A 19,482-nucleotide genomic window follows, 5' to 3' on the forward strand; every position below is an offset into this window, starting at 1 on the left:
TGCTCCTAACCATAAAGTCTGTAACAATTTATAGTTAAGAATCCCATTAGAACTGGTCAGCATGGGCCAAATGACCTAGAGTTGTCATAGCAGTGGGGACTTAAAATCTGATGTCATCCTGCTGTCAGTCAAAAGTCAAGAGGTGGGCCTGGGCAGGACTCTGGAAGCTTCTCTGGGATCCCCAATAAAACAGGAGTGCAGGAGAAACACTGTCCCTCTTGTCTCTGAGAAAACCCACTCCCTCCCCGAGACTGTCCCCTTTTGCCTTTTCCATCCTTTCAATAAGTTTTATTGCCTGTTCTTCTGAGCGACATGCCTGGAATCTTTTTGACTGGATCAAAAGGATTGGGGCTTGAAGGGGATCGTTGTGCTGCCTCAGTTTCCCAGAGGGCCCCAGCTCTGTGACAACTCACCCATTCTTCCTTTTTTTTTAAAAAATGCCTTAATCACACTCATTATTTATTCTTCCAGAAACACCTTACAATTATCTTGTAAACTTCATAGGTGATTACAGTGTGTTTTGACCGACACCCTGCTAACTGGAGAGCAGATATTGCCAACAGTGCTTCTAAACTAATGGAGAGGAAGGCGCAGGGCCGTTCCCCAGCTTCATGGAGCACACTGCAGTGTGGTCTCCCAGGGACATGCCCTCTTGGACTCAGAGAGATGTTATGGGGAAAACAGGAGGGGCCTGTGGTCAGGTTTAGGGAAATAAGTTAAATGGCTTCTCTACTCCTCGACTTCTTGGGACTTATGGAAGTGACATACACTTATGGGATGTGGCACCCTCAGGAATGGAATGTGAACTTTTCCAAATCCAACTATAGAAACCACCTTCCTCTCCTCCCCTCCTCCTGTGCTGCACCTCTGCAAAGCCATTCAGGAAGTTCTGCTCGGGTGGCTCATCCCCTGTGGTGGGGCGGGCTGCTGGCCTGTGAGCTGTGCCTGTCATCTCTTCTCTTCCTTCTGGTGCATGTTAGACAGCGCCTCGCCCCGGGCTGATGGACCACTCCTGGCTTTCATCTGCATTTTTCTGCAGCTAGTAACACTCCAGGTCTTCCCAGATGCTGGCTTGCTATTCCCAGCATTACTTTGGGGAAGTGTTTTCTGTCTGCTGCAATCTATCACCCACCTTACAAACTGCGTTATCTTATCATTATATTCAAAAAGAGTTTTTTTTTTTTTCTCCATCTTCTAGGTATAAATCCTTTGTGAGATAAGTTTTGCGAACACTTTCGTGCAGTCTGTGAGGTGCACTTTTGCTCTCTAAATGGAGTCATCTGCGTGGAAAATCTTTTACGGTGTGGAAGTTCAATTTTTCCACAGTTTCGTTCCTTTTTTCCCTCCCCCTGTGCTCAAGTCCCAGAGAATCTTCACAATTCCCAAAGCCACAAAGGAGCTCTGTTTTCTTCTAGGGATCTTTCCATGTCAGCCTGGATGTTTCTTCAGGTCATCGTCATCATGAGCTGCCTTTGGTTTGCGGTGTACAGAAGGATGGACCTCACTTTGTAGGACTGCCCGATTTTTCACTGATCATGGCCACGTTTCCTCGTGGATTATCTTGGTGTAAAATCAACTCAGTGTATGAGCTTGGACCTAATTTAGAAATCGGCATTTTGTTTCATGGTCTGTGCTACAGTTTGGATGCTGAATGTCCTCCCCAAAAGGCCCGTGTGTGGAAGGCTCAGTCCCCAGGGTGTTGCTATCGGGAGTAGAGGGCTCTCTATGAGGGGCCTGGTAGGAGGTCTTTAGGGCATTGGGAGCGTGCTCTGGAAGGGGCTGTGGGTCCTTCTCATCCTTTTCTTTTTTTCTTGTACCCTGGCCATGTGGCAAGGGATTTTTCACTCCACCACATGCTTCTGCCAGGATGTGTGCCCCCCCCCCCCCACACACAATCGAACCAAAGAAATGGTGCAACTGGTTATGGATTGGAACCTCCAGAACTATGAGCCAAATAAACCTTTTCTCCTTCTAAGTTGATCATCTCAGGTATTTTGTTATAGAAACACAAAGCTGTCTAGAATGACAGTCTACGTGTCTACCTTTGCACCAGTTGTAGGCATTTTTACTGTTAGTGCATCAGGTCTTGAGACGAGGTAGGGTAGTTCCTCAACTTTGCTCTTTCTCAAAATTGCATTCAATCACCTAGGTCCTCTGTATTTCCATGTAAAACTTTTAAAATCAGCTTGCAATTTCTATAAAAATCCTGCTGGGATTCTGATGCCACATTGAATCTACATCAATTTGGGAACAAATGACATTTTAATGATTAGGGGTTTTCCAAACTATGAACACGGTATTCTCTTTTCATGTAAACAACAAACCAACCAAGGGATTCCTTTTCATAATCTCTGTGTTGTGTGCTTTGACTTTACAGGCATTTTACACATTTTGTTAACGCAATCTCCAAGTATTTACTATTTTTGTTGTTTTTGAAATAGCATCATTTTGATTATTTCCAGTTTACAGCTGTTAAATGCTACTAGATGAAAATAAAATTGATTTTAAATACTGATCTTGTGTCTTGTGACCTTGACAAACTTACTCCTTCTAGTTTTTATGTATTTGTATTTTTTGTGGATTCTTTCTACACAGATGGTCACGTTCGCTGCTGTCTTTAATTTTGCTGTTGATCTTCTAGCAGCCCCAGCACAGAGCTGAGGAAGAGCCCTGGAGACGGACTCCGTCGGCTCCCAGCCTCAGGGGAGCGAGCTCGTCATTCATCACCATGGGTGACGGCCCTGGCCTCCCCTTCTCTTCCTGGTCTGCTGAGAGTCTCACCACAGAGGCCTCTGGGTTCTGTCAGCTTCGCTGCCCCTGTGGCGATGAGCACCTGGTTTGGGCTCTGTGGTCCACCGAGGGAGCTCTGTGGACGTGGGGCCAGCCTTGTTACAGGCAGCGGGGGCACTGCTCCAGGAGCTGCCCTCCACCTGGCCAGCTGACACCTGGGCTGTCTGTGAGGGACACCATTACAGAGCTGCTGCTTGAACCCCGTGTGTCAGGGGTTAGGGCCCTGTCGATGGAAGAGGAAGAGCTTGCCTCCTACTTTCTGGGTGATCTGTGGGTGAGCGGCTCTTCTCAGAAAAAAACGTTTCCCACCCGCAAAGCCAGGTTGCCTGGGAAAGATTTTGGATGGTTTTGCTTTTTATTTTTCTATTTGTTCTGTCTCATCTCTTCCTCACCCTTTCCCCCTCTTTCCCTCCCTTCTTTTGAACAAATTTTGGTTGTTTATACTTAAAAAGTTAAATATTTCACTAAGATTTTCAAACTTTTTAGCAAAAAAGCTCCATAGTAGGTTTTATTTATTTATTTTGATCCCAGGGACTAAACCCAGGTGCTCAACACCTGGGCCACATCCCCAGCCCCTTTATGTTTTATTTTGAGATGAAGTCTCGTAAGTTGCTTAGGCCCTGGCTAAATTGCTGAGGCTGGCGTTGAACTTGTGATCTTCCTTCTCAACCTCCCAAGTTGCTAGGATTGCAGGTGTGTTCCTCTACACCCTGTGGTAGGCTGTATTTTAATATCTCTATTTCTTCCTTAGGGAACTTTCTTGTTCCTCTCGTCTACTTCTATGTATTTATTTTATATTGGTTAGACTTGCCAGAGGCTTGGCCTTCCCTTATTCATCAAGGAATCAATTCTCTCACTTGCTTTTTGGAAATTATTAATTTCTGACTCATAGCAACGACGTCCCCTCCACTGTCCTTACAAGCCAGCTTACGTGGCCACGAGCAGCAGGGACTCTGTGGTGTGACCCTCGGGTTCCAGGTCTAGCTCTAGCAGGAGCTGCAGTCTGTGCCTCAGCTTCTCCGCCTGGAATGCAGGCAACATCACGTTGGCCTCTCCTGCTGCTGAGGCGCGGGTGGGCAGCAGGAAGGGCACGGGCGGGCCTGGTGCAGGGCTCGGATGGGCTTGCTCCCTGCACTTCTCCGCTGTGGTTCCGATTTCTCGGGCTGCAGGTGGGCCCGTCAGTGCCACGCTTCGCTGGTGAGTCACAGAGACGTGGAGAGAGAAACCGGCCGGTAGAGCGCACTCTGACTCGACTTCTCCAGGTTTCCCAGGTGGTTTCTCATTGTGTTTGCTATTCTACTTTTGGCTAAAGGGAGTGTTTAGGAAATGCTATGTGCCCCGAGGACCTGTCAAAGACGAGGAAAGCTGTGTAAGGATTTCCTACGACTACTGTATTTTAATCAAGTTCTATTTTTATATACTTTATCAAAACCATTCTTTCCTATCTATTGGCCCTGAATCATACTGCGTCTGATTTCCTACAGGAATCCTCTCCCTTTCTATTCCACGTGCCCTTCCTGCCCTCGAGAAGCGGGGAGGAGTCTGCCTTTGCTGCTCCTGCACTTTTGTCCTCTGGGATGAAGACAGTAGGTGCAGAGCCCCCGCCAGACTCCCGCCCACCGGCACTCTGCACAGAGGGAGGGGCTGACCGAGGGCCGTGGGCTCGCCTGCTATTTTAAGGATTGTCTTTACCCACTTCACGGATGCTTGTAGAAATTTCAAGTTTGTTACAGATGACATAAAAGAGATCGTCAGCTGGCCTTGCTTGAGATGGGGCAGGTCTCTTGAATCCGCAGATGTTTCCTTCCTGAGGCCCCGGGTTCCTCCTTCAGAGCATCACGCAGCCCACCTCCACTCGCCCTCCTCTACGCCCTTCCGTGATCTCCTTCACCTACCCCAGGTGTTACCAGCCACGCCTGTGGGCGGTGGGTGGGCTTCCGTTCCAGAGGTGAGAACAGCCAGGCATGCTGAGCCATGGACTGCTGCCTGAGGCCACTGCCCCTGGCCCTGCACAGAGAGTGGGCCATCCCACCACACCCTTGGGGGAGCACCCAGGGTCACTCTAGACCCTACTCCACCTGTCCAAGGTGCCGCTTCTGTGGCTAGCTTCACAGCTGCCTTGAGGGACAATTTTGAATGGCCTCTGAGGTGCCCAGGTCTTGGCCATCCTCCTGCTGCCCTCTCCCCAGCCCGCACACGGGTCTTGGCACCTTAATCTTTTCTCATGGCTTCTGTTCCAGATTCTCCAAGAATAGAGAACGTTCCCCAAGTTTCTGAACCGTGCTTCTGTGAGGTCATCCTTTCCTCCTTGTTCAGAGCTTTTCACAAGCCCTGGCTGTTCTGATGCCGTGGTGGCCGCGTTTGAACCCTAGCTGAAGCTGGCCTCAGTGGCAGGCTTGGGTGCAGGGCTTCTAACAGCACTGTCGCCAGCTTCTAGTGCCCCTCCTTAGATCAGGGACTGGCACTCCTCCCCACGGCCAACGTGGCCTGCTGGATCAGAGAGACTTTCATATTTTTTAAAAGAATTGTTAAAAAAAAAAAAAGCAAGTAATCAAAAAATTAAGAATACTATGCAACAGTGTGGTAGCCTCTGTCGCTGGGTTAAAATACGACAGAACCAACTAAGAAAGAAGAAAGACATATTTTGGCTCATGGCTTCAGGGGTCTTGGTTCATGGTCACTTGGCCCCCTTGCTTTGGGCCTGTGGTGACAGAGGACACCACGGCAGGGCTGTGTATTGCAGGAGGCTGCTCACCTCAGGGCGGCTGGGAAACAGAGAGAAAGGGGTTGGAGTCCCAAAGCCCCCTTCAAGGGCACGCCTCCCACGACTAGCTTCCTATCCTAGTACCTCCCACGGATTCCCCCTCTTCTGAGCAGAGCCTTACTTGGCTGGGGACTAAGACTTGGACACAGGAGCTTGTGGGGACTTTCTAGGGTCATACTAGAGCAGGGGCCCTCTGGGTCCACAGGAGCACTTCTCACCTCGTTTTGTGGGAAAATTGCCAACTGCTGCCTCAGAGTAGCTCCTCCTGGGCACCCTGGGGACGGCTCGAGACTTGCTGCCCCGACTCTGCAGACATCGATCCCCTGACATAAAGGGGCTGCATCTGCTGCGGCCCTGTAACCCCCACGCGCTTGCTTCAGGTCCCCTCTAATAGCCTGCCATCCTGATTCCATATGCACACCAGGTGAACAGCGGTTTTACTGCTGTATCCAGGGGGTGAGGACGAGAACACAGGTCTGCACAGGTTCGCGACAGAGGCAGGATTTGCCTTTGTTATTTTTGACATCTTCAGCCCATGGCTGGTTGCATCAGTGGCTCAGAGCTGGTGCTGTGGGACTGCCTGCGTCTACCCAGGTGCCACTCTCTGTCCTCACACCTGGCACTTGGCTGACGGGGCGCCTCCCAGATCCACAGTCCTGAGCCCCGCTCTGTGCTCCCCTTCCAATGCCTCCCTACAGACTTCCACCCGCTGCGCTGTATCTCCGAAGCAGGGCCCACCCCTGATTCACAGCAGTGTATCTTTTGCACTATGCTGTTTCTGTCCAGAAATGGAAGACACTGTGGGTGGTTGTAGCCCCAGGGGTGACCATAAAAGAAAGGAGGTGGGTCAGGGCTCACAGATGGGGACCACGGGCAGCAGGAACGTGTGCCCCATTTTTAGGCTGCCCAGAGTCCCTGCTATGAGCTAAGGTTCAGCAATAGGGGGGTGCAACAGACTTCCTGATTATTTTTGGTAAAAAGGATTTCATTGTGAAACAAATGCTGCAAGATCACCAAGTGAAGGTTTAAAAGCAACCAATATGTTAATCAATTTACACATTAAGCCAAAAAACGTGGTCACTATCGTCACCTGTAATCATGGACTATTCTCTTTGCGTTCTCTAGTTGCTCATCCGTTAACAGGACGTTCCTGGGATCCGTCACGGTGAAGAAGTGACTGGCTCGCCCCACAAACGTGCTCTGATCCCATCGAGGTTCCTCGATGTTGATGTGCAATGGCAGTTCCCCAGACATCGTCCCGCCTGCAAAGCAAGAAGACCATAGAAGATCCACCGTCACCCCAGACTTTTGATCCTCAACCTGGTCTTCAAGGTGGATTGGCTCTTTCTGTTTATAAGCATCATTTTGGTATAAGTGGCAGAGAGGCCACCTCAACCAAAGCTGACTCTGTCCCCAAGTCTCAATGCACCTTAACCAAATGTCACTGATTTTCCACACACTTCTCTTTATAAGTACATAGTATTATGCCACTCCTTACTTGATGGAAACCTAAAAATAGGGAAAAATAGAAATACAAAAGGGTTTAAAATAATATCCACAGTAACAAGGTCTGGAGTTGGAAATGCCAGGCACCCAGGTCTGCCTGCTTTCTGCCCCTGGGTGCAGAGGTGACTATGCATGCAGAGAGCACAGACGCCAAATGTCAGAGTCCAGCCAAGACACGGGTTCACTTGGCCTGTACAGCACATGAGCCACTAACAAGAATCAAAGGTGCCAGGTTACCTTCTTCCACGTACCGGGCACAGTGAGAAGAGCACCCGCTGCAGCCTGAGATGCCCTCGCAGCATTTCTGCCATTTACAGCAAAATGATGTTATTAAACAGAGCCTCGCAACCGTTACTTTTTCCCCTTAGTAATTAACCCGTTTCTCTGAGTAACATATGCTTATTTTAGAACTGCACTGTGTGTGGTAGGACATGCTTATTGTAGCATTCTGAAAAATACAAGCTTGTTATAGAAAATAAAGAATAAAGAAACAAAATCACCCACAGCCGAGCTTCTCAGAAGTAAGCACCGTGCATGTTCCCATTCACTTCCTTGCAGACATCTTCTGGACACATTATCATAGAGATTGACATAATAACTTAATACTTTAATATCATTTAGTTCATGACAACTTCTATGCCATTAAATAATCATTTGAAGTAACACCTTTAATCTTGATGCTGCCTCAGTTTTCCACCATTATATGTGACGCTGCACTCTTGTCTGAGAATTTCTTCCCCTGACTGATGATCTTAAACTTGACCTTGAAGTCTGATGTTAACAGGTAGAAGGACCTACCCACTCGGAGGGCTTCAAACCACTGCTTTCCTGTACCCATTTCTATTTCCATGTGTAATACCTGTTCAGATCAGAGCTCTCTTTCTTAGGTCATTGTTCATTAAGTTACTTCTTCAGAGCTTTATAAGCTCCTAAGTATGTTAAGATGTCTGCAATCCCAGTGACTTAGGAGGCTGAGGGAGGAAGACCACAGTGTGAAGCCAGCCTGGGCAATTTAGGGAAATACTGTCTTGAAAATAAAAAGGCTGGGGATATGGCTGAGTGGTGCAGTGCCTCTGGATTCAATCCCCATCATCTCAGGGAAAAAAAAGTCAGATGCACTCTAGGATTTGATAGAATCTCCAACACGTTCTGTGGCCCACTGGATCAAGACTGAGAAGGCTAGTTAGGGCCACAGCGAGGAGGAACCTAGAGAATGTGAAGCCGCCTTGGCATTACAGTAGCAGCAGGGACAGTGACAAAGCAGAAGTCAGGCCTGCCCCTGTCCAGGCCGCTGGGTCCCAGAGAAAGCCAGCTGTGAAGCTGCTGGGATTACCTTCCTCCGAGGCCGCAAGGTAGCTAAGGCGTGCCACATGGCTCCCTCTGCTGAGTAACCACTGCTTTCTTATCTCATGGAGAAACCTGGTTCTTTGTCTCCACAGGATCAGAAACTTTGCTCCTTGGAATCTCAACAGGAGGAGTGAAAGTCTCCACCCTGGCACAGAGTGGGGAGTGGCTCTCCAGCCCCGGGCAGCTCAGGTCAGGGGACTTGTGGACCCAGCATTCCCAGTCTACCTTAACTCAGCAGTTTCCAAGGACACAGGGATGTAGGTCCACGCTGCAGTCACAGTGCAGCCAGCCAGTCAGGAGGACCTCGAGGCCCACAGCTTACTCCTGCTGGTCTGGGCTGACCAGGTGATGAGCAGAAACACAGGGACACACGGGCTCAGTGGGAGCAGGTCCCTCCTCCTGCCTTCCACCCCTGTGTCTTCTCACAAGGGTTATTTGGAAAGAGGTTTCTACTGCTTGGAAAAACAAGAAAAAAGTGTCTTAGGAGCAGATGACCCTGAGAGCTAGGAGATGATGCAGGAAAGTCGAGAAGCTCTCAGGATACCCTGGGTTGTTATCCCTCCTCAGCTTCATCAGTCAGCCTCAACATCCATTTATCTAGGTGGGGAGGGCAGCTTTGTTTTTCTAATTCCCAAATCCCATCAGGGACAGTATTTTTGTAAAAAAAAAAAAAAAAAAAGAAAAGAAAAGGAATTTTGAGAGAAATGAAGACAATTAAGTAAAAAATTAGAGCCCCAAGTTTTATTATTAGAGTCAGTAGACATCAAATGGCTCTGTCAAACTGTTGTTTAAAAGTGCTCCAGGCTAATTTCCAGCAGTTGGACCTCGTGATCGACCTGTGACAACTCACTCTCTGGCTCCCGCAGGCCATACTTGGAACTTATAATGACGTGTATGGTGCGAAATCTGTTTCGTCCTGATGTGTCATCGAAAAATGTCAAACATCATCACAGGACTGAATAGAACACAAAACCTGGCACAACTTCCTCCCATTTTTTAATGAGCCCACAAAAGGTTTAGTTCCCTCCCTTTAATTTAAATAATTTTAAAATTTAAATTTTAAATTTAAATAACGGACAGAAGAAATTCTTTGCAGGAAAAGTCTGTTGGCCTTGGTTTTCTGTAAGGGCTACAAAGTGCAGCCATCTTTGTGCCCGCGGGCTGCTCTCCGACTGTGTGACAGGTTCTTCAGCTACCTCAGAGAACAAGGAAGACACTTCCTGCCCCAGCAGAGGGGCCACTGGGCTCCCCCTGGGGGAAGGGGGAATGAGAGGCAGAGAGAAGAAGGTTACTCCTCACAGTGGAAGGTGCCCGCGGTTTGGGAAAAAACAGAGTGGACTTGAAGGATCCCAGGACGGTAGGCCGCTGCATGTTCAGCAGGGCAGCCAGAGTAGGGCTGGCTGGGAAACAGCACTGGAGCGAGAGAGAGGGCTAGGAGGAACTGAATCCTGTGGGCATCTGGGGGAAGAGCATCCAGGAAGAGGGAATGGACCTTGCAAAGGCCCTGAGGCAGGCACATGTCCAGTGTTTTTAAAGAATAGCAAGAAGGCTTATCTTGGGGGAGGTGAGGAAGAGGGAAGAGAGGGGAGAGGGAGAGGGAGGGAGAGAGAAAGAGACAAAGACACACAGAGAGAGGGGGAAGGAGAGGATCAGGGGAGGGAGGAGGGAGGGAGGGAGGGAGGGAGGGAGGGAGGGAGGGAGGGAGGGAGGCCAGGGGAGGGCGGGGCTGGGGTCAGCTGGTGGGAGGCCTTTGCCTTCTGATCAGAGGAATGAAGTCACCTGACTTAGAATTCAGGAGGGCGTCTCTGGTGCTGTGTGGGGAGGTGGGGAGCCAGAAAGGAGCAGATGGAGCAGTGGTGAGGTGACAGCCACCCAGGAGCCGCGCTGGCTGGGGTGCGGCAGGGAAGCCACTGGAGGGCTTGGATGCCAGACGTTCTGCTGAAGGAGCCAACAGGCCTTCCGACAGCTTGGCGCGTGGGCTGTGGGAGCAGGAAAGGCAGGACTTCCAACGATTCCGGTGGAACCACTGGAGGAACAGCGAGCCTGGGAGGGAAAATGGGAAGTTCAGACTCGAATGTGCTAAATGTGAGGTGCCGAAGGGCACCCAAGTGGGGCACCCAGGCAGTGGAACGTGGAGTCAGAGTTCAGGGTGGCGGTCAGCAGGAGGAATGGTGAGCGGGAGGAGGCGGCAGAGGCAGATGGCAGAAGCAAAGGGACTAAGAGCTGCGCTATGAAGGTCAGGAAAAAGCCTGAACAAAGGTGGCCAGGTGGGAGGCCAGGGGCGTAGCGTCCTGCAAGGCAGGAGTGATGAGCTCTTAGTAACCTTGTGCCAAAGAGCTCTTGGTGACCATTACTTTGTTCTGGGATAGTAAGGAGGGGTGCCACCCCTCCCCAGGGGCCAGTATGGCAGACAGGACACTGTGAAGACAGCTGCCTTCGCAACTTCTAAGAATCCTAAGCAATGGTGGCAGTGAGTGTGGAGAGATGCTGGGGTCTCCCTGTCCCTGCCTGGGGCCTGTGCGTTCCTGCTAACCCCCTGGCACAGACAGTGGTTCTGGATTCACCAGAAACCCACACAGCCTCCCAAAAGACAAGCACTACCCCTTCTCCCAGGAGCACGGGCACAGGCTGGGCGTGCGTGAGCTGTGAGCAGTTTCCGTCCTACATCCTGGCGCCCCCCAGTCTTGAACCAACTGGGATGCCTGCCAGGGGCAGCTGATCCCTAGTTTTCCCAGAAAAATCAAGCACCAAGTAATCCTTCTTCCCTTTTAACTAAATTCTCACTGTGCACATTTTACAGATGAGGAAAACAAGATTCTGAAACGACACTCATGGCCACCCCTCACCTGCCCAGCAAGGGAGGAGGCAGGGAGCTGGATCTAACTGCTGGTCTTCGACTCCAGGTTAACCCACCTAAGTTCTGACACTGGAAAGTCTCATTGCTGGCCTTGAACTTGTGATGGGCAGAATAAAGCCTGGAGACTGAGAAGATGCTACTTTACACCTGGAGGGACTTAGCCCAGGATCCTGAGGAGGAGATTATCCTGAGTACTCAGGTGGCCCCAAGGCAATTACAGAGCCACATATGGAGAAGGACAGGCAAGGGGGCTGATGTTGTACGAGGTGACGAGCCAAGCAGTGCAGGTGGCCCCTGGGAGCCAGAGAAGACAGACAGGAACGCTCCTGAGGGCAGATTTTAGGCAGTCCTGCCCAGTCTGGACAACTGGCCTCCAGAGCACTAAGAGGCATTTTGTCTTTTTTAAGCTAACAAATTTGCGGTCATTTGTTAAAAGCACTAGGAAAAAATACAGCACCATTTCACCAACTTAAAAGGACTCTAAGCCAGGTGTGGTGCAATCCCTAGGTCCTGAGGCAGGAGGACCCAAGTTCAAGGCCAGCCTGGGCAACTTAGACAGACCCTGTCTGGGAACCTAGCTCAATGACACAGCATCCTGGATTCAATCCCCAGAACTGAAAACAAACAAAAAAGAATTCCACATGACACCATACTGGCACGAGAAATACCAATGAGACCCGATCCCTTGTGCTCCAGCCTTGGAACTGGGAGAACAATCAGGAAAGCCATGCTAGCATTCCTACCGAAACAGCTGATCTCCAACCAGATAGAATCTTAATTAGCTATGACCTCACGCTTCAATTAGATAGGCCTTTTTCACTCATGAAGTTACGCCTTCAAGCACACAGTTTTCCTTTCTCCACGCCAAATAAGTCGGTTTTCATCACCAGCTCTCCTGCCTTTTTATTAACTTGCTCTATTTCACGATAGTCAGTGGGGCCCAGGCAGCACACGTGGGGCAGGGAGTGGCTCTTAGGCTTGGGACCCCAAGGCACAAAGCACAGACGGAGGAGAGGACCCCAAAGTGAGGCTGGGGTCTCCCGTGGTAGGGCCCTGGCAGCTCCACTTGGTTGGATGCTGACAAGGGACAGGCGGTAGTGTTGGCTGCCCCTCAGGACATGCAGCATGCCCCCTTCCTCCTGCCCATCTGGTCAGCTGGCAGTGTGCTAAGCACCCTCTGGCTGGTAGAGGGTCTGGGCACTGAGGCTGGCACTGGAAGATCAAAGTCTTCTTAGAGAAGTGCTCTTAAGTGCCACCAGCTGTGAGGTTCTGACATGTCCATGGCAGCACATTCTGAGGGTCCACAGCAGACGCATCTTAACTAGGAAGACCTGCCCGTGACACTGAAGTGAACCCTCAGGCTGCACACCCTCACGGGGAGCTGCAGACAGCAGCTGCCAGACTGCCCTCTGCTGCTCGATGGTCAGTATGCGGGAGCCAGGTGCTGGCAGGAAGGAACCAGGTTCAGCCCAGCGGGGGCTCTGATTGAGATGGAGGGCTTATCTCCTCAAAGCTCCATCTTGGGGGGCTGGGGGTGCAAAGGGCTCTTATAGGATGGAGAGGAGGGGCAGGTGGGAAGGCTGTGTGCTGAGCAGGGCCTCTGTGGTCTAGACACATACCTCCCTTTCCTCTTTAGAGAGCATAGCGAGGGACCACGCCCTTCCAGCTAGCTCCAGTGGCTCTTTAGGCAGACACAGCTCTCTGCAAGTCGAACATGCTTCATGTTGGTTGATGCAAGGAACTAAGGAAACGGAGGGGTAGTCCATAGGCCACCAGGTGTTTTCGGTTCTCAAGTCTAGAGAAAGTAAGCAGCACAACTACCATCATAGCAGGTGGGCTTCTCTTTAGAATTTAGAACATGGGCAAACAGCGGGGACGAATGGGTCAGGAAGAGGCAACACCCTGGTAGAGGGGTAAAGGTGGTACCTCTGCCCAGGACAACAGCGAAGGAGTGGTCTTGTTACAAAGCCACAAACAATTGGTTAGAAAAGGTTTTAGAGAACAAGGTACATCTTTTCCAACTGCAAATGTGGCAAAGATAATGAAAAATACCACACCTCAAAGGGCAGGTTGCACACAATGCCAGAGAATGTTCAAGAATACGGTGTACGTGAGCCCACCAGCTCTGCAGATGGCATGCAGGACCAGGACGCAGTGGAGAGAGAATGTTCTCTTTGCCATGTCTTCCTGAGGCTGTGGCAGTTGGGCAGCTCTGCTGAAATGGTGTCTCCAGGCACTCGGAGCGGCTGCAAAGGAGACCCCCAGAAACAGTGCAATGCCACCTTCCACAGGGGAGCTAAGCAAAGAGGCCCAGTGGAGGGATCTGCTAGCCAGTGGCCAGCTGGCGGAAGAACTGCAGCCGCCAACCACCAAATGCTACGGTTCACACTCCCTGTTGGCAGATTACCGATGCTCCAAAATTCATTTTTATGGTCTGAAAATAAAGTGGAATGGGAGGCATAGAGGAGCGGTGGAAGCCATCCAGGTCCGACTGGCAACAGAGACATCAGATGGAACGGCGGTGGGGAGACGTGAAGTGACCCATCTTTTCCACGGACGCCTGACCAGCTGAGCTGGGAAATGTGACTCCAGGATCTCCTTCACGGGTGATTTTTAAAGAAAAATTGGGATTGTAAAGGTATTAAAATTTTTATGAGAGAGGAAAAAATGGGACTAAAAAATTTTTGTGGTTGGCTGATGCCACTTGAAGCAAGATGATTTTAAGTTACTTTCCTACTAATGACCATTAACATCTCCTAATTGCTTACTCTAAGACAGGCTCACAATGAACTAACGATATCAGCTATTTGGAACCATGAATGATTGCAGCATTATGTTGTATTAAGATAAGCCAACAGATTATCTTATGTGTTGTTGAGAGAGTGAACTCTTCAAAGGAAACTGAAACCACTTGTCCGGTCCCGCAACTGGAAAGATGTCAAGATGCAACAGGCAGTAAGTCAGGAAAGCAAACACAGTCGGCAAAATACAGCCTCGTTCTATTTCCCCAAGGCATCTGCAGACACCTTCATAAAGCTTACTTAGTACACACAGGCAGCCTCCAACTCTGCTGAGAAAGTCACTAGATTGCTAACCTGGGCAAACTGTATTGAAAACCTTTTAAAAAATATCCATATCAATGGACTAAACTTGCTTTGAAATTTGCACGAGCTCCAGTTACAGGAAAACCAAAATGAGTGGCATAAGGAAGATTCTGTGGTCACGATAGGTCACATGCTATGGGGCCACTGGAAATGCTGGCTAAGTCCATCTTCCTGAAGGTGCTATTTAAACTGTCTCCATTCTGTGGGGCACCCTGCCTCTCTTCCAGGATATACGCCTTGCCTGATACTGTCGGGATCTCACAGCAGTGTAGGCAGAGGACCAGCCTGTGGCCCGGCATAGGGGCACCTTCTGCCACATGAACGCACACCCTCTGGAGAACACTGCCCCAGTTAGGACCATCTGAAACTGGCAGAGCAACCCGTGGGCTGGCTTAGCTTGAGTTACTGGCTCCAAGCCACATGGTTCCAAGGCTGGCCACCAGTTATGTCACTTAGACACCCTGGATGGAGGGGTGAGAGGGTGTTGAAGAGCTACTTGGGTAGTGGTCATGAGCCTGTGCTTGTGGAGACCATGAATCTGAGTTCAAATTTTAACTCCCCAACTACTCGGAGCCCCACACACTTTAACCAATGGCTCCAGTATATGCATCTTTATCCACAGCTTAGGAACGGCCTACTAATAGCCTCGCCATTACCAGTCACTCACTCCAGTGCCTAAGCGTCACCACCACCCCTGTGACAGAGGGCAGCTGGCTGGCGACCCCTGCTCCCTTGAAAAGTGTCGGTGACTTAGGAAAGCATTCTCTTAGGGATGTGATTCTGCAGAACAGAGGTGAATCCAATTCTTAAGCAGCCTAGGATCAGTAAGCCCAGGAGACTCGAGATGGAAAGAACATAAACGTGGAAACCTCTTAACCTGAGGAAGCGGGCCTGCCGCCCTGCAGTGTCCACAGGCCTTGTGAGAAGACACAGGGCAGCCCAGGCTGGACAGGCTGTGGTCCTGCCGGGCAGCCCCAGCACTTCTGCCTCCAGGGCTGCTCGTGCTGGACGCTGAGCCTATTCCTTCTGGCCGGCTCCCTGGGTCCCTCCTGAGAATCGACCCTGATACCTGGGGAATGGAGACTGGACTAAAACAGACCTGAGGCCTGATGCCACTCCCTTTCTGGGCACATCCCTGGGCGTCAGGTTTCTCATCAACAGAATGAGAAGGGAGTAGGCTTGCAGCTGGCCGGACTGTGAAGCTGAGGTGTGCAGGAGGGCTGAATGATCTCTAGCAAAGGTAAAGCTCCGAGCAAGGCGCTTCCTGGAGATGGAAGCTCCCATCCACCCTGGTGGCAGCCTTGCCCCCAAATGCCAGGGCTGTGGGGAATGCCGCTTGCTGCCCAGCTTCCCAGAGGTGATCAGAAAAGACTAGGGAAAATAATCTCCTCCTACATAAACTGCATTTCAAGTTTTTAGCTACCTGCCAAGGAAACCTGTAACCACAGGGATAAAACTAATTTTCCAAAATCACACAGAAAACGGGTTACCAGGGAATGTGCTTTCTGAGGGAATTAGTCACAAAGACCTTTAACCTTGGCTAAAGATTAACAACAACAACAACCAGGTCATTAAACTGGAAACTTGTTGTTGGTTAAAATTACTGTGGGTTTTTTTTTTGGTGGTGGTGGTACTGGGGATTGAACCCAGAGACACTTTACCACTGAACTATATTCCCCATGCTTATTTATTTTTTATTTTGAGACAAGTTCTCACTAAGCTGCTGAGAGACTTGCTAAATTGCTGAGGCTGGCCTTGAACTTGCAGTACTCCTTCCTGCCTCATTCCTCCCCGCACCTCCAGCTGTTGGAGGTTACAGGTACATGCCACTATACCTGGCAAAACTACTGTACTTTGAAGCATTTAAGAAACAGTCTATTGCTCAGTTTGTTTAGTTGGGGACAGGCAGGTGCAAAACCATCTACCAAGGTCACTGTTGTCCACTGTCTGGGGGTCAAGACTGAAGGTCAATCATGTTTCAGACACAGAGCTTTTCATGCATTATCAGACTGCCAAGTCCTCATTTACAAACTTCTAGGATATTTCCTCTATTTTACACAGTTGCTCGGAGAAATTAAGTTCCATGCTCAAAACAACACAGTCTAGAGTGGCAGTTCTGACTTTGTACCAAAGTCTTGATCCTTTGGAGTTTAGAGGTGATGTATCAGCAGAGGACAGTCACAACAACTCAAGGAACCTAACAAATAATCTATTAATTTCTGTTTGGCTTTGCAGGTCATCTGTATGGGCATTCCTTCCCCCTGGGTGTGGCCACGCAGGAGATTAAATGATAGAAAGTGAATCGCAGGCCAGGAATTGGATTAGGTCAAAGAGCATTTCCACTTAGCAAGAAATCTATGCTGCATCTCTTCCCTGCTCCAGGGATGGCGCTGCATGGAGACAGGGGCCTGCCTGGAATCAGGGAGGCATGAGAATTACTGCCTCTCAGACCACCCCCCCTCCACGTGGCTCTCATCTTTCATTGCCTTTGAAACATCCATTGGACAATTAATGTTCATATTTTAGTCAAGATCAACTTTAGTTTGAGTTGCTGAAGCACTATCTTAGGACAGGTAAAGTTCTTGTCCATTTAAAAAAATAAATGAATTAACCTCCATTTGAGACAGGGCACCAGTCAGTAAAAATGATAAAGGGCTAACAAACTATTTTCAGTATCCAGCTGAATGTTCTAATGCCCAAAGATTCAACTCAAAAATTCGATATACCAAAGACCACGAGAGGGAAAGAGCTGTTCCTTCCAAGCTGGTACTTTTCTGTGCCCATCCCCAGGGGACCACAAGAAGAGTTCACAAAACATTAAGAGCACTCTGGGCATCTCACAGTTCTGCAGGAGGGCCGCCCCTCACTGGGCAGTTCCTCTCTGACATCTGTAACCACTGCTGTCTCTTCCCCCATCCCTGTGGCCTAAGGGCCTGCTCCCTCCATGGGACCCTGCATACACACTTAGAGCAATCCTACAATAGAGTAGAGGGCAACTGACAGATTCTTCTTTCCAAACACTATCTGTTTTGCAAATGAGGCACCTGCAGTCCTGAGAGAACAAAGGTCCTGTTGGGGGTCCTCGAACTTCTCAGTAGGGCCTCCCCCCATCCTCCTCAACAATTCTCTCTCCTTTATCAATCTGAGTGCAAAGCCGGAAGAGCGGAAGGAAAGGCCCCTCTGCACCTGCATCCTAATACTGTCCATGCCCCCCTACCCTGGCTCAACCAAACAGGGATGGACAGAGAAGACAAAGTCCAGAGGCAGCCAAGTCAGAACTGAGAAGGTAAGGCAGACAAGGGATGAGAACCATGAGAAGAGTATAAAGAAAGAGCCACAGGGCTCAGAAGGCAGCTGCCCCAGAACTGGTTAAGTGCTGGAACCCTGCAGTGCAGCCAAGCTGGGCTTTTGCATACCAGCACTCAGCAAGGGCTCACTGAGGACCTACTTGGCAGAAGCAATTGCTTGGTAGGAGGCAGTGGGGGAGACAGGTTAAGCTAGACCAGCACAGGCCCTGTTGGCAAAGAGAACATACCACAAATATAACAAGTTTATTTCAACTATTGGCAGATGCTGTTACAGAAAAAGCACAGGGGTAAAAAGGGTTTGGGAGGGGGCAGTTTTAAGCAGCACTCCAAGGGAGCACACCTTTGAGGAGGTAGCACCCAAGTTAGAACTCTGAGGCCAGCTGTGCAAACTACCTGGGAGGGCTGGAAGTATGTCAAAGTAGAGGGATCTAAATTCCCTGGCGGACGCTTCCTAGATATGGTGGTAATTGACACTCTGGGAAGGTTAGAGCCCAGCGACACGTGGCAAAGATAAAGAGAAAAGTGCACAAGTGCAAGGTGCCCAGGGGACCCTACAACTCCAAGAATCCACTTCTCAGCACGTGTCTCCCCATCAGACTGAGCTCCAGGGCAGAGGCCGGTGGTCTCCTTGCCGACCACCGAACCCGTCCCGCGCCAGGAGGAGAGGCCAAAAGCCAAGAGCGTGAAGGGCACAGGGGTCGGGCCACCTGGTCACCTAGCAATGGCTCGCGCCCACCCCGTGGTGGCCTGTCCTCGTGGCAGCCATCTTGGGCGCCTCCAGCGGAGAGTTTCGTCACGCCGTCGCGGGGGACAGCAGGGCAGGGTGTGGACAGAGGAGCCCCTTCCCACTGGGGGTGAGAGCCACCACCGCGGGACCCCGGGGTCCCGGGATGCTGGTGATGGGGGCAGCCAGGCAGCCAACGGCAGAGTCCCCACGGGGTAGGGACCCCGGTCCCGAGGCGTCCCAGGCCCCGCGAAGGGGCTTCCGACTCCGAGCGCACCGGGTCCCCCCGCCCGCGCCGTGCCTCCGCCCCTCCCGCGCGCCCCCCGCCCGCCCGGCCGCACCTGCGACTCGCCGCCGCCGCCGCCGCCCGCGCCGCTCTGCGCCGCCTCCGCCGCCACCGGAAGCGCCAAAGGCCCGGCGCGCCGCGCGTTAGAGCGCGTTCCCGGCGCGCGGCCCGGCGGGCGCGCGGCCCGGTCCGGGAGCCACGAGGCCGGGCTGGGCCCTAGCGCGGAGGCTGCGCGGGAATTCGGCCCGCGGCGCTGGCGCCTTCGCCTGGGTCGGGGCGCGGTTCTCCCGCCCCGGTAAGAACCCGCGCCCTCCCAGGGGCGGTCCGCTAGGCCCAGCCGTCGTCCGCACCTCGGCTCCCCACCCGGAACCGCGCCTTCCTCGCTTCCCTATCCCCAGGGCCACCGAGCACTCCTTCGTTCCAGCTGGCGTGTCTCAGAGTGCGGCGCTGGACACCGCCGCCACCGGGTGATTCTAAGTGGTTACCAGGGCCGAGAACTCGTGGTCTGCAAAAGTATGACGCCAGCTGCTGGGTGAAGGGCGGGCTGCGAAGGGGAGGCCCCGACGGAAAGCCGGGGATCATGCGGACCACCGTGGCTCCAGCAGAGAGAGGATGTCCCGGACTAAGTTGGTGCCTTCGCAGGGAGCGAGATGACATGGATCCTGGCATGTTATAAAGGGCCAACTGCACGATGTTCACCGATAGAAAGATTTCATTTTTAATTAATTAATTTTAATTAGGTATATATGACAGCAGAATGCATTTTGATTCATTGCCCACAATTGCTGCACAACTT

The 19,482-nt window shown here is 51.1% G+C and overlaps 1 protein-coding gene across 4 annotated transcripts in view; it reads right to left on the reverse strand.

Annotated features, from left to right (window-relative positions):
- Positions 1-19,128, reverse strand: part of Sfxn1 (sideroflexin 1) — a 39,538-nt gene extending 20,410 nt beyond the window's left edge. Inside the window, exons 1-3 of one of the 4 annotated variants that reach the window (XM_071611981.1) lie at positions 18,742-18,811; positions 10,187-10,450; positions 6,645-6,816 (exon numbers count right to left, since the gene is read on the reverse strand). In XM_071611981.1, coding sequence (XP_071468082.1) covers positions 6,645-6,808 — 164 coding nt within the window. In that variant the 5' untranslated portion in view covers positions 6,809-6,816; positions 10,187-10,450; positions 18,742-18,811. Of the gene's footprint in view, positions 1-6,644; positions 6,817-10,186; positions 10,451-18,741; positions 18,815-19,036 lie in introns of those variants that run through there. The other 3 variants (XM_071611979.1, XM_027938597.2, XM_071611980.1) reach the window with 3 other exon arrangements.
- Between the last annotated feature and the right edge of the window lie 354 nt (positions 19,129-19,482).

Source organism: Marmota flaviventris, chromosome 5, assembly GCF_047511675.1.
Source record: "Marmota flaviventris isolate mMarFla1 chromosome 5, mMarFla1.hap1, whole genome shotgun sequence".
Taxonomy (NCBI): domain Eukaryota; kingdom Metazoa; phylum Chordata; class Mammalia; order Rodentia; family Sciuridae; genus Marmota; species Marmota flaviventris.